Source organism: Sphaeramia orbicularis, chromosome 8, assembly GCF_902148855.1.
Source record: "Sphaeramia orbicularis chromosome 8, fSphaOr1.1, whole genome shotgun sequence".
Classification (NCBI taxonomy): Eukaryota; Metazoa; Chordata; class Actinopteri; order Kurtiformes; family Apogonidae; genus Sphaeramia; species Sphaeramia orbicularis.
In genome coordinates, this window is record NC_043964.1 from 13302058 (window position 1) to 13315564 (window position 13507).

General features: G+C 35.7%; 2 protein-coding genes across 3 annotated transcripts in view; both read left to right on the plus strand.

Moving 5' to 3' along the window:
* Positions 1 to 5720: 5720 nt before the first annotated feature.
* pet100 (PET100 cytochrome c oxidase chaperone) lies at positions 5721 to 7860 on the plus strand. Its single transcript, XM_030142312.1, has 4 exons — positions 5721 to 5853; positions 6038 to 6124; positions 6251 to 6283; positions 6666 to 7860. The coding sequence occupies exons 1-4, from the start codon at positions 5827 to 5829 to the stop codon at positions 6753 to 6755; spliced, it is 237 nt and encodes a 78-aa protein (XP_029998172.1). The 5' UTR covers positions 5721 to 5826; the 3' UTR covers positions 6756 to 7860.
* Positions 7861 to 9589: 1729 nt separating this feature from the next.
* stxbp2 (syntaxin binding protein 2) overlaps positions 9590 to 13507 on the plus strand; it is an 11445-nt gene continuing 7527 nt past the window's right edge. The window contains exons 1-8 of one of the 2 annotated variants that reach the window (XM_030140339.1): positions 9590 to 9705; positions 11707 to 11756; positions 11839 to 11920; positions 12265 to 12341; positions 12446 to 12521; positions 12685 to 12788; positions 12879 to 13027; positions 13117 to 13201. In XM_030140339.1, coding sequence (XP_029996199.1) covers positions 9669 to 9705; positions 11707 to 11756; positions 11839 to 11920; positions 12265 to 12341; positions 12446 to 12521; positions 12685 to 12788; positions 12879 to 13027; positions 13117 to 13201 — 660 coding nt within the window. In that variant the 5' untranslated portion in view covers positions 9590 to 9668. Of the gene's footprint in view, positions 9710 to 11706; positions 11757 to 11838; positions 11921 to 12264; positions 12342 to 12445; positions 12522 to 12684; positions 12789 to 12878; positions 13028 to 13116; positions 13202 to 13507 lie in introns of both variants that reach the window. The other variant, XM_030140340.1, reaches the window with a different exon arrangement.

Here is a 13507-nt window from a genome sequence, read left to right on the forward strand (position 1 = left end):
TACTCATAATCTGCCTATAATCTGAGCATGCTACTTTTTTTTCTATGAGTGATCTTTTGGTGGCCTTTGATAGTGGACAATAACATTTGTTAGGTTAATATATAGCAGTGCAGTAAGAAGACATAGACTTTGTAATGTCTATTGTTTCATATTATACTCTATTGTATCATGATGCAAATCACACTCTTTATAGGATACATTTTCATGTAAAGTTTTACCTTCTTCCACGACACATATGCAGGCAGCAAATTTGCATATGATGAGTTAACTTGGCACAGAACAAGGTTATTCTGAGTATGTCATCAGCCAAGACATAACGAGGTGCTCACACCAAAAAGAGGGAGTACTTCTGTCAGGTAGATGTGGTCTGGATCTGAAGATTCTGATCAGGGCCATAAAAGGGTTTTCTCCAAAGGTTCCGATATTTCATTCAAATTTTTATATTTTCTTAAATGTTTAATTGGCATTTTATACAAATATCTTTAAAAGGAGAGAAATAATAACTTATGAGTAAGAGCCTTTTCCCATTTAGTTATTTTATATTAACTATTCATTTACTGAATCTACAGAAAATGTATATCATATGTCTTACTGTCTGGATATGAAATCATATGAGAGATTTTAGTCACATCACTACCATCTATAATATTGTAAATCAATCACATTTCATGTTGAATGTTGATAATACACGCTATCAGAGGCAAGCTGACCACTGACCTTTCACCGATAGGCCAATCTTAAGATTAATGTGAATGAAACACCCACACAGATATAAAATTAGTCAGATGTCAAAACTCCAAGGGACTCACTGGGTAAATGGCTTCTATGTAATGTGCACCAGGTAACTAGTACATGCAATAAATAATATCTGACTCCCCTTATGAAACAAAGAGTAAAGCAGTAGCTTGTGTGCTGCAGCAAGACACTGATGGTGTTCTCGCAGACCGACTTCACTGTCCACGTGCCATATGCACCATTCCCAGAGACAATACAGCAGCTGCCAGAGTGACAAAGCTCCAACCTACAGCAATTCAGAAGGCCAAAGCAATGGGCCTGTCACTGGGAGGAGGGGGTGTGGGGGTGTCGTATTCAGACACATGGAAGGAGGGGACTGGGATGATAGGGAGTGGAATGAGGAAAGTGAAGCAGCGAAGGAGAGGCTTGCATTTAGACTGGGGGTTGGGTCATAGTGGCAGAGTACACAGAGATGAGATTCTGCAAAAGTCTGAGGGCACTTCCATTAATCATCAGAGCAGCCAAATCCTACAGGGACCCTGAGTAGAGAAAAAAGGGGACATGCAATTGCTGTAGTTCTTGCTTCTGAATTGTCAGTATTTGCTCCTTTTCTTTGTTGTGATAGTCAGGTTAAAGGTTTATAAAATTAAACACTATTATTTGGCATTTTACAGACAAAATAATTAATTTCAAAATGGCAGACTTGTCAGTAATGAAAATTATTATAGTTTGCAAACATTCCCTTGCTGTACATGGGCTAACGAGGGACCAGAAAAAACAGAGGTCAATCGATACTGGATTTTTTTAAAGGACATTTATAATAACAAAAGTTTGGAGTTTGGGAAAGCTGAGAGCTGATTAACTGACCAAAAGCATCCCACTTCTCCACTGAAACGGTATTAGGCTATGCATGGCTTAAACTAACCATCTTTCACCATAAGAGAAACCAGATAAGTGTTGCACTGAATATCAAGGTCAAAGAAATTAATCAATAAATCTGCAACTAATTAAACTAATGGCAAAAACTTTAACTCTCCATTTTCTCCTTTAGCCAGCCTAATATTAGCTATTGGCCACTATTCACACCAACTTACTGAAAGCTGGAAAAATGTTCTATATTTAGAAAAATTTGTTGCAACCACAGACATCTCACAAATGTCCAACAGTATGGCTTGACAAACTGTTAGAGACTGTAAAATCACAATAAAACATTTTTTTTCCTTATAGTATGGTGAGCAGAATGCAGTCTATAATAAGTTCAACCAAGTAACTGTTCTATGAAGTGGCAGGAATATTTAAGTAGAAATAGCTGGTCAAAGAAAACAAGGTTATAATTCCATTCATGAGCGTTTTAGATGCCATCAGTGCCTGTTGCTTAAGAATTATCTCAATCTAATGATGAAGGTGCATTAAGTTATACAACCTAAAAACCTAATTCCACACATTTCTCACATTCCCTCTTTAATATTGCATAATTTCTTGTCAAGTCAACATCATCAATCAGCTATTAGCAAGATCTCATATTAGTTACAGTCAGTTGTTTAGACTCTTGACAATTTCAGCACTTTAAGCCACAAAAAAATTGATTTTGAAATCAAGTATAAGACTTTCTCCAGTTGGAAGTTTGTTGTAAAAGTAAATTGCGTAAAACAAATAAAATTGTCAACCTGTGTCTTGACAGAGGTCTAGGAATTACCCAACATTTAAATGGCTAAAATGAAATGTTTCCTCACTTTTCCTGTGCAGTCTGGTACTTCAGACCTCAGTGGCAGTCAAGCTGCATTCATGCCCAAACCTAATAAACTAGGAAATTGGTGAGAAAGTTGCAAATCTCTGAATTTTACAAGACTTGCTGTTCCATTACTAAAGACATGCAGAGGTGTGATACTATTGATAAGTCTGAAGAGAACTTTGCTGTTGTTGGATGAACTGGCCCTAACCAAAATTTAAATAGTCTACAGCTTTTGATATGTTGAGAAACAGCTCCGTCTTAAGAGACTGTTCTCAGTTGATTTATGTATAATGCAAACTATTACATTTTAGTGTCGGATACATGTAAATTCTATTAATAAAAAAGCTAACCAAAATGCTAATTTAAAAAAATGTTATAGAATGATGAAATAATCCCATAAGGTAGGACAGGAAACCAAAATTGTCTATGTATTCAGAATTCAGACAATTTAACAGTAGCATATACCACTCACACATGTATTTTGTTTGCTCACTCATTTGTTCCCAGACCACACTCTCCTTTTCATTCAGAGGTCATTCACAACTAGGCCAAGGATGGTGTTACCATGGCAACTAAACCAGAGAGAACAGAATAAAAATGAATTTAAGAAATAATGAAAAGAAAAAGAGGACCAAGAAAAGCCCATTTTTAGCACAGGGCATGTTAAAGACTAATATTACATCTGAAAATGGATGAGAAGTGTATTATAAAGCAGTAAATTAAGCAGCAATTAACCAAATATTGGGCCAAAATGTTCCTCTTCATTTGTTCATGATTTTTTAATAGAAAACCATTTGTTCAAAGGTAATAACAGTTTAAGTCAGTAAACATATTTAAAAACTAATTAAATTCATTCCCTGCTTCCTGTCTCCAGAACACACTTTAACCCAGCGTGTCAGTATTGTGAACAACATGGTTTTACTGATCATGTTATGTGGGGAAAACAGGAATCAGTGTCTTGATCACTCAATAATTCATTCATTACCAATTTATGCGGTAGCTACATGGCATTTACTTATTATACATGGCTTTAATTTTTTTTTAGTTCGCTTCATGAGGTTTTGATAATTATAACTCCTCAACACTTTAAACAGAGTAAAGTTCAACACAACACTGATTTCCAGTTTTGGTTCACTTTCAAAATACAATAAACTGTATAAAAAATAAATGAATTGAAAAAACAGATACTTGAAGCAGACAGCAAACAGAGGCATGGACAACCAGCAAGAGTGCACAGAAAACTTTACTTTTAACAAAACAAGAATATCTAAACAATTATGTCACTGCAGGGAGACAATGTCAAGGAACACACCAACACATTGTTAAGACATTGGTTTCCATATTACTTGCCTTCATAGAGTGTTAAAGTTGGAAATTTAGCTTACAAGGTATACAGCAGGGCCAGTATGCTAAGTAACGGGCCTCTGTATGAGTAATCTGTTTAAACACACCAGTCGGATGAATGCCACAGCTTTGTTTCCATAATATCCAGGCGAATTAGTCACATATCAGCATTCCAGACTTAACACATCTGTCTGAAAGACGGACCTCATGAAGATGTCGTAAATAGAATAAACTGCAGAGTAACAACTGCTGGCGAGCGAGCATCACCGAGGAGGCAAGATCCTAACGTAGGCCACAGGGCATAGATTATTGCCTTGGTTTGTAATGGACGTCAGTGCCAAACATATCAGAACCGAAAGCAAGCGCATGTGAGTGCATAATGGATACGATATCATATCTGCAAGCTCTGATGGATGAACAGAACACTTCCATTTTGTAATAACTGCTCCACTGACTGCATTCTTAGCAAATAGCCTCAGTCTGAGTGTGCGCCATCATCACTGTGACGGCGTCACCGTCTCCCACAACACAAGATAGTCGACGAGCAAATTAGCAATCGATGACTAACGCGGTGCTCGCAGCAGCATTTGTTTGGCTATTTTTTGCGTATATATGACCAGAAGTGGGTGACATATGATCAGGGTGTGAGTTAAACACATAATGTACGTGCGGTTATTGTGTCTTTTGATAGACAACTGGCAACTAGCTTTAGCTAGCAAGCTAGCTAGCCAGAACAGGCCGCCGTACTAGTGAACGGTCTCAGTGGGCGCCGGGCATCAGCGCTAGCCTTCAAGCTTTTACACTGCTATTTACCGTGTTTCTTGTCATCTATTCATACGGTTTAAAGAGACACCATGACTGCCAGATTAATGTTTGAAACAACGGCGTTTACCTGGTTTATCAGGTTGCCAGGGCGCGCGGGATCTTTCTCTCCGAGGATCCTGAACACCTCTCGTTGTCGGTGACGTCACGCGTAGGTCTTTCGTTGACGACGTGAAGAGCGTGCGAGCAACAACAACCAGCAACTTTAGCCCCCTCATGAGTACCTTCCTGAAGACCTCACACCTCCACCGGTCTACAGGAAGTGCCTCTTACTGTACCGGTGTTCTGTCACCTGTAACTGAGACAATTAATAGACATGTACCATTACAAAAAATTGGATAAAGAAAAATACAAGGGAAAACAATATAGGGGTTTATCTACTGTTAGGTTGATAGCACCATTTAATCTTTTTTTTTTCCACAGCACTTAACCCACATGAAGTGGACAACATAATGCTGAAATTTCTTTTACCACGGTTTGGTCCTCAGCAATGGTACAACTACTAGCTATTTATCCAGGAGCATATTTGATTCACTCTTTTGCTTGCAAATTTTTAAGTGTAATGAAAATCTATGTTTTATATATATATATATATATATATATATATATATATATATATATATATATATATATATATATATATATATATGAATTTAATCACAGCAATTAAACTTTCCTGAAAACCTCTGAATAAGTAAATGTAATATTTGAATTACTAAAGTTATCCTCACTCACATTTATTTATTTATTTATTTATTTATTTTTATTTTTTTTAATAAAATCAACGTTGTAGAAAAATCCTCTAAGATGACCAACAAAGATTTTTCAGGTTGAGTCCTACATATTGGAAAAAAAAAATGACAATGGATAAAATACGTGGTTTGCAGCGCCCCTCGGCGTAGAAACGCTACCCAAATGTATTTAATAAACCAATAAGTAGTTATCCAAAATAAATTCGATATTTAAAGATTTCTAAAGATATACCTGTGCCAAGAGTCACTCAGGTTCAGGTACACAATACTGCGCGATTGTTAAGAATTTATTATGAATTTTGGTATGTTTAAATATCTTTATTTTTTGTCATCAGCGCATGCGTTCTGGCTGTCAAATGATTGGACTGTCGAGAGATCCGGAAGAAACGTGAAGGTCCAGCAGATGGTTATGGTTGAGGCGTAAATACGTTCCCTCTGAAAATGGGTGTAAAATTAGAGGTGTTCAGAGTAAGTAGCGAATACTTTATGTAATCGACGGTGTATGAATTAGTCTCCAGGTCTAAGTATTATTTTTTATTGGTCTAGGTTTCGTGTTCGTGATGTAACTAGCTAGTTGCTACATTAGGCTAACTGAGGTCATGATGTAACATTCTCACTTGATGTCTATTCAATTTGTTTTTCTTTTTGGCAGATGATGTTGTATCTGTCTTTCCCTGTGGCCATGTTTTGGGTCTCGAATCAGGCAGAGTACTTTGAGGAGTATATAGTGAAAAGAAAGGTCAGTAATCCCAGTAACATTTATGGTAATGCACACTGCAGTAATGCATTTATTGAGACTTTGTGTTTTTCTAATAATAATGTGTTTTTTATTCTGTACAATGGGGGCTTCAAATCTGGAATCCAGAGGGAGATTTTCCCACCTAATGAAGAATATCAAGTAAGTGTGACGCATACATACAAGTGTTTCTGAACATTTATCTTATTCATGGTCTGTATCAAAGAGCATACTCAGTGTTATTGTAAAGCTACAACTCTTTCATAGCACTGAAGCAAGTAAACACCTGTATATAGATAGCTCATAATTCGTATTTATGAACGCCATACCATGTAGGCTGTTCTACAATTTGCACAATTATTACTGTATTATTACAGTTCCTATTTTTAGTTGAGACCAAATATGGTTTTATTTTTAGGAATTAGGATTTAGGCATTGGTTGGTTTTTGTCTTCCCCTCTGTGTTGCATCTTCTATGATATTCTTGGTGATGATGGAATCACTGCTACACATAGGACAATGACAACAATATAATGTCTTTGCAGAGAAAAGAACTGGAGGACTTCAAAGAAAAAATGCATGTTCGAAAGGAGCAGCGGCTATTAAAACAGATGTCTGTGGAATCTGAGAACTGAAGACTGTATTAACAAAATGCTGATACACTCAGAGCTGCAAATGAAGGAGCATCTGACTGTGTTTTGGGGCAAAAGGAGATGAGAGTAGATGGACTGTAGTAAGATTACAGTACATTGGTAATTTCTTCAAATCACATATCCCTAAGGTGTGCTGGATGTACTCCAATTCTTAATTTTGCCTGCTGTATTTTCAAATGTGTCTTTTTGTCATGCCATGTTTTGTTTCATTGATAATGTCTTTTATTTAACCAGGTGTATCTAATGTAATTAATTTATCTCCAAGAGTTTAAAAAATTGTGTCACTTACTGTGTAATTTGGCTTTTTTGATTTATCACTCAAAAAAATCCTTTATTTAACTTAGAAGTGAAACAAATATATTTATAAACTCTTTTTGTGTATAAGATCTGGATAGCCTTCGCTTTCTTTTATTTAGAAAAGAAGACTTCCCCTTTGCAAGCCATACTCAACATATACACTAGTCTGATTTCTGTTACAAGTGACAAGATTTTATTATTTACCATTTTTGTTATTTGTGCATTATGTGTTCAAAATCTCCCTTGCTATGTGGAAGGACAACAACCCCTAATATCCAACAACACTCTGAAAATGGCAACCATTTAGAGACACATTTCCTGTTATGTGCTGATTTAGTCATTTTATTACCACAATGTGCAACCTCACCCACATTTGTATCGCCAACACAACTCTCCCAACATTATTTTGCAAAGTCACAGGCACTAAGCACTGCCCAAGAGCCAGACAAGAAACCCAGACAAATTTTACAAAATTTTAATATTCACGAGCCACAGTGGATTTAGCCAGACCAATCTGCAGCGCTGGCACAGTGCTAACAAAGTGTGGAGAGGGTCCAGCTGTACAAGACTACTTATGCACTGCAGTCATATATCTCTCTGTGATGTATATTTCAGCATATTAACCTTAACCAAATAATTTCTACAGCATGGTATTACCACAGCATTCTTATCTTTCTCTTAATACATAAAATGGCATTATTATGACAAAAAAAAATCTTTTTTCTTTAGACAATTCTGTTTTGCAATTTGTGTCAGACACCCCTTCAAACAAATAAAAACTTTTTTTGCAGGAAGGTGTTAACCTTATCTCTTTTAATATTAGAGCTACAAGTGCATGCTAGATTAGTTGAACATTTACACTGACAGTGTTTAATCTAGAATCAATTTAAGTGTTTGTGTGTGTATATTTTGCTTGTCACTGTTGCTTAGGTCCTTTTAAGTCCACTTGTTAATGTGAAAAGTTAGTGTTGGTTAACAGTGTGATTAGATCTGTCTGTACAATGGCAATATTGACACAAGGGGGAGTTCTAGCATCACTTCACAGCAGCTGCAGCAACAGGGTTGACTGCAGTAGTTTCTCCTGACTGGACTATTATGTTTCCATTGATTGTTTACTGGCTTTATGAAATAATCAATGGCCAGATCTGATTATTTCAAAATGGTAGTTGATCAGTCTAAATATTCTGCAAATTAACTAATCTATAGCAAAGTTTAACACCAGAAATTGTACTTCAGTAAAACATTATTATGACTTCATTCTAAAATCCAAGTTATGACCATGCTATATGTTTAAAAATAGCTAAACCTAACACAAGCTGCATGTCAATGCATACTTATTATAAGAGATGTATTCATGTGATTTATGTTCAGAGTTTTTACACTGAGGATGTTTTCTTTTTCGTCATCAAAAGTATCATTGTTCTTCCACTGAAAATGGCCTAGAAACATCTCAGGTCCAGCTACTAAACCTGACATGAGGTGGAATATATATATATATATATATATATATATATATATATATATATATATATATATATATATATATATATATATATATATATATATATATATATATATATATATATATACACACACACACACACATATATACACACACATTTTTTTTTTTTCATCAGGTCATGAAATCAAACATAAATTAATGTCATAACTCAATGTGATCTCATGATGTGATTTCAATATGACTGGAAGAGATCTTAAACACCCTTTGTGGAAGTGCAATAGTGATGCTACATCACTGCATGATGGTACAGGATTTCTCCAGCCTCATTTATCTTTAGTGTTGGCTCTTGCAGTGTTTATGTGTCAGTTGTAGTAAAATTTAGGGGTTATACTTGTTCATACATGCTTGAAAATAACAGGTCATAAATCATTCGGACATAAAACAGGAACTTAAGCTGTGTAAGTTTATCAAGTGAAAATACATCTGAGAAGTTTGTGCCCACTGGGCTCAGACAGTGAAAAGTCTTGGATGAACCCTGACATTCAGCCATTCCTAACAAAGTGCTGGACTTTCCATTCATTAGTACGAAGTGTTGACATGTCTCCCCCAAGGTCCATCAGGTGCTACCCTCAAATATATTTAGCAATGAAAAGTGGCCAGCTGGAGGGTTTATAGTGTTACTCCTGAGGCACTGAGAGAGGGAACGTTTATTTCTTTACCCCAGTTGGTTCTGCCAGTCATTTAGAAAGACAGAAGAAAGCATTATAGTATTTTACCGGGTGATGGTCATAGACTGATGAAAGATACCTCCCTAATGGAAGGTACTTGATATTGTAATTATTTAAAATCCTAATTGTAAACACATATCAGTCTTAAACACATACAGTTATGTTATGATTGAAGTTTTAGTTTATTAAGGCTTTTTAAGATGAAAATTAATTAGATGTGTACCTTAAATACATAGATATTTTTTAAAATTTGTTTTGGTACAACAGATCATCGCTGTGACAGGTGTCCTTGCAACATCAGTACACACTACAATAGAGGGCAACATTTCTCTTCATGAACTGTCAGCTTGCACCACATAGGCTTTAACAACAAGGAAGTGACCGACTAGCCAGCAGACTGCTGTCAAGATGGCACCGAGTGGTCTGAAAGCGGTAGTAGGAGAAAGTAAGTGAATCGTTTTTTGTGAAACTTAGGGGTTTGGAAGTATATTAAAGGTGAAATACATGTGCTTCGTACCCAAGTAAGTATTGTAGCATCTTAATTAAGTGACTGCGAACTTCAAACCTGACTCCGTGCTGGCTACGTCACTCGCTAAAGGTTTCTTCCTGCTCCGGTCTAAGTTACGAAGCTAACTAACTTAAGAGGAAAAATGATATCACTAAGTTTTGAATAAAAAAAAAAAGACCTTGCTGCGTTTATCAGCACTAAGATTGTCGTAGGGAAATTGTTGGATTGTGTCGAATATTATGTGGAGGATGTTAAAAAAAAAAAAAGCTGCTCGCCATGACTACAAATGTTGTGATACAGGCTAATGTTAGCTAGCTAGCTGACAGAGAAGGAAGTTCGGACAGGCAGCAGGTGTCGACTACGATAAGATGAAAACGTATAATATGAGTTGTTTTATTAATTATGTTATTTCATTTCGTTTATTGTTTATTTCAGACACAAACGTAACACAAAGCATAAGAAAAAACAAAAATAAAATGGAACAACTTAGATGTAGTGTTGATTTTTTTAAAGTTGTGTTTCATTCAGACTCGTGCTTTTTAAAGTCAAGATATTATTATTTTTGTTCTAATAACTGATACCTTTGCTGCCTCTAGAAGTGGTAACTTCATTTTACGGCAAATACTTTATAAGGTTTTGAGTTATAGAATTATTTTATTCATTGTAAGGTTTTTAAAGTATTGGTACCAATTATAAATATTGCTCTGTCTTTGTAGTGAGTCACATAAAAACCTGCAACCCATAATTAATTCTCGGGTGTATCCCTGACCTTGCCCAGGATTACCTGTTAGACTACCTGTTCCTGTACTTCTTTGATGTATATACCTTTAATGATATCAGAAGGCCTATGTGTCATTAATTATTTGTCCTGAAATACAGCGGACTTTATCAGTGGGCTAAAAGAATCAAACTATAAATATTATCCACAAAAATGTACCTACAGAAGGAAGTTTGCTGGTGGTCTAGCCTTTCATTTCATCAAATGTCAGAATTATTAACTCTGTCCTTTGATAGAATAAAGTTAAGTTTATTAAGTTATTTTAAATGTATATCTATATGTAACATTAGTGGATTTGTGTTGCTGTCATGTTTATCTCATCACAAACTGTCATTGTTTTGAGTTCCTAGTATGAAAAGCCAGCTTTAAAAATAAAAAAAAAAATACAACATATGATGCATATTTTTGTGTTATATTAAAAAAAAAAAACATTTTTCTTACAATAAGGTACCACTTTTGTTAGGTGCTAGATCTTATCTATTCAGGCTGACAGTACTCCTGACGCATTCACATTTTTTCTTTTGTAAAACAATCATTGCAATGACAGTGTCCAACTCTATGGTGGTGCATAACAGTGTAAAGTGCAGGCATATTTTTAACTACTCAGTAAAACAAGTCATTTTTATAACCATCCAATCATAATTTTAATATGCAACTGAAATTATATGTGGTAAAACTATGAGACACATACTTTAGGGAGTTGGTGCTCTTTCTAATGATTGTAATCAAGGAAGTTCACTGAAGAGCATGACATTGCCATTTTGTCATTATGTATCTTGCTATACTCATTTTCTGTTCCTGCTGTTGAAAGCAGCTTATAAATAAAATGGGTAAAAAGTCATTAGGGTCTTTAAGGGTTTTCCCCTAAAATGTTGTGTAGTGTAGCCACTAGGATCCTGATATATCTTGCCTTTTGAGAAGTTTTGCCTACACAGTAGTCACAAATAGAACAGTTTTTCCTGTGTAAAGTGACGCTGCTACTCTTTTAAAATCATATTTGATTCAAGGGTGTTTCTGTCAAGGTGGCCTTCCACCTAAAAGTTACAGGAAGCCCCCCCATTATTACAGTTTGACCAGTAATAGACACAACTTTCAAGCAGTTTTCCCTGTCAGTTATAAATAGTTCTGTAATTCTTTTTGAATGTGTTTCTCCTCCACAGAAATCTTGAATGGAGTTATCAAGAGTGTGAAGAAGGATGGAGAGTGGAAGGTGACGTTTGCACAGCAGGAATTAATAAAGTCCCTTTTTGCTTACACTGATTGTGTAACCTCTGTTAATTTTGTTTCATTAGGTCCTTATTGTGGACCACATGAGCATGCGAATTCTGTCTTCTTGCTGCAAGATGTCTGATATTTTGGCAGAGGGCGTGACCAGTAAGTATTCAGTTTGTCATCACTGTTGCATCATGTGAGTCATTTAATGTTTACAGGACAAACGTTTTACTGAACTCTTGTCATCAAAGTCATCATTTTAATCCCAGTTTAATATTTTGATTGCTATAATCCTTCTTATTACCCCCCAATTTGGATATGCTTTAAATCAGCCTTTTCAAGGGTAAAATAGAAATTTGCATATCTGTGAAAGACTGATGTTGTGCAATTGTTGCACACACATTCCACATCCTTGTTTTGCTATTTTGTAAAATGTCTTGACTTCATTATTCATATTGTATTTTCAATTCTACAAAATAAAAGTCCTACTCTTCTTTGTTTTTTAGTTGTGGAGGACATCAATAAACGCAGGGAACCCATCTCTAGTTTGGAGGCTATTTATTTGATCTCACCAGTGGAGAAGGTTAGCCGTTGCTTGTTTCATTAGTGTCTCAGGATTTGTTTTTTCATTTATTATTTTAGCAATCCTTATCCTAATCTTTGACATGAATTTGTTTTAAATTTCAGTCGATTCATGCCCTCATCAACGACTTTAAAGATACTGCCTTTACTTACAAAGCAGCGCACATCTTTTTCACTGACAGTAAGTTATTTTTGTGTGTGTCTATATACAGTATTTGGTACTAATTGCATATTTAATTCTATTTAGACATCCATTAAAATCATATGGAGTTTAAAAATGTGGAAGGCTATATGTGTTGGTGTACATTTTATCCATAACATATTATAATTTTCTGTGTCCATAGCTTGTCCAGATGGGCTGTTTGCTGAAATTGGGAGATCCAGAGTTGCCAAGGTCATCAAAACTTTAAAAGAGATCAATGTGGCTTTCCTGCCATATGAGTCACAGGTTGGGATTTTATTTCTGTCAGAGGTCTGCATGGTTGTAAACATAATATAGCCCAACAAATACAAATCCTGATCCCTCTTTCCCTTGCAGGTCTTCTCCCTGGATGACTCAACCTCCTTGTACTCCTTCTACAGTTCAAAGCCAACTGTGGACAGAGATAAAATGATGGAAAACTTGGCAGAGCAGATCGCAACCCTCTGTGACACACTGAAGGAGTACCCCGCAATCCGTTACCGCAAGTATAAGACTTTCCATAAAATAACTTTGAACTTAGTTTGTTTTTGCATTTTCTCTGTAATTCAGATACGTACTCCACTTTTTGTCATAGGGGACCAGAGGAGAATGCCAGACTGGCCAATGAGGTCTACCAACGTCTTAATGCTCACAAAGCTGACAACCCAAGCATGGGAGAGGTAAGCAAGCACTGTGACATTAAAAATGAAAGTTCTTATTGTATTCAAATTATTCTCTTCTGTATATTTGTGAAAACTTGACCTAAAGAGCTTTCTCTGCTAAACCAACATTTTCATACAAGAGATTATATTCACTTGGATTTGGCTGTTTTTCTCAACAAGAAACATTGCAGACATTCTGTTTTTTCTGGCTTTTCTTTTCATTTATAAATTTTTCTCATGCTTTGCTGGATCTTCTCCTTTTCTCTTTCCTCTTTTCTGTCTTTCTTAGCTTACATTTCCTTGCTCCTGAGATGGGTCTTAACA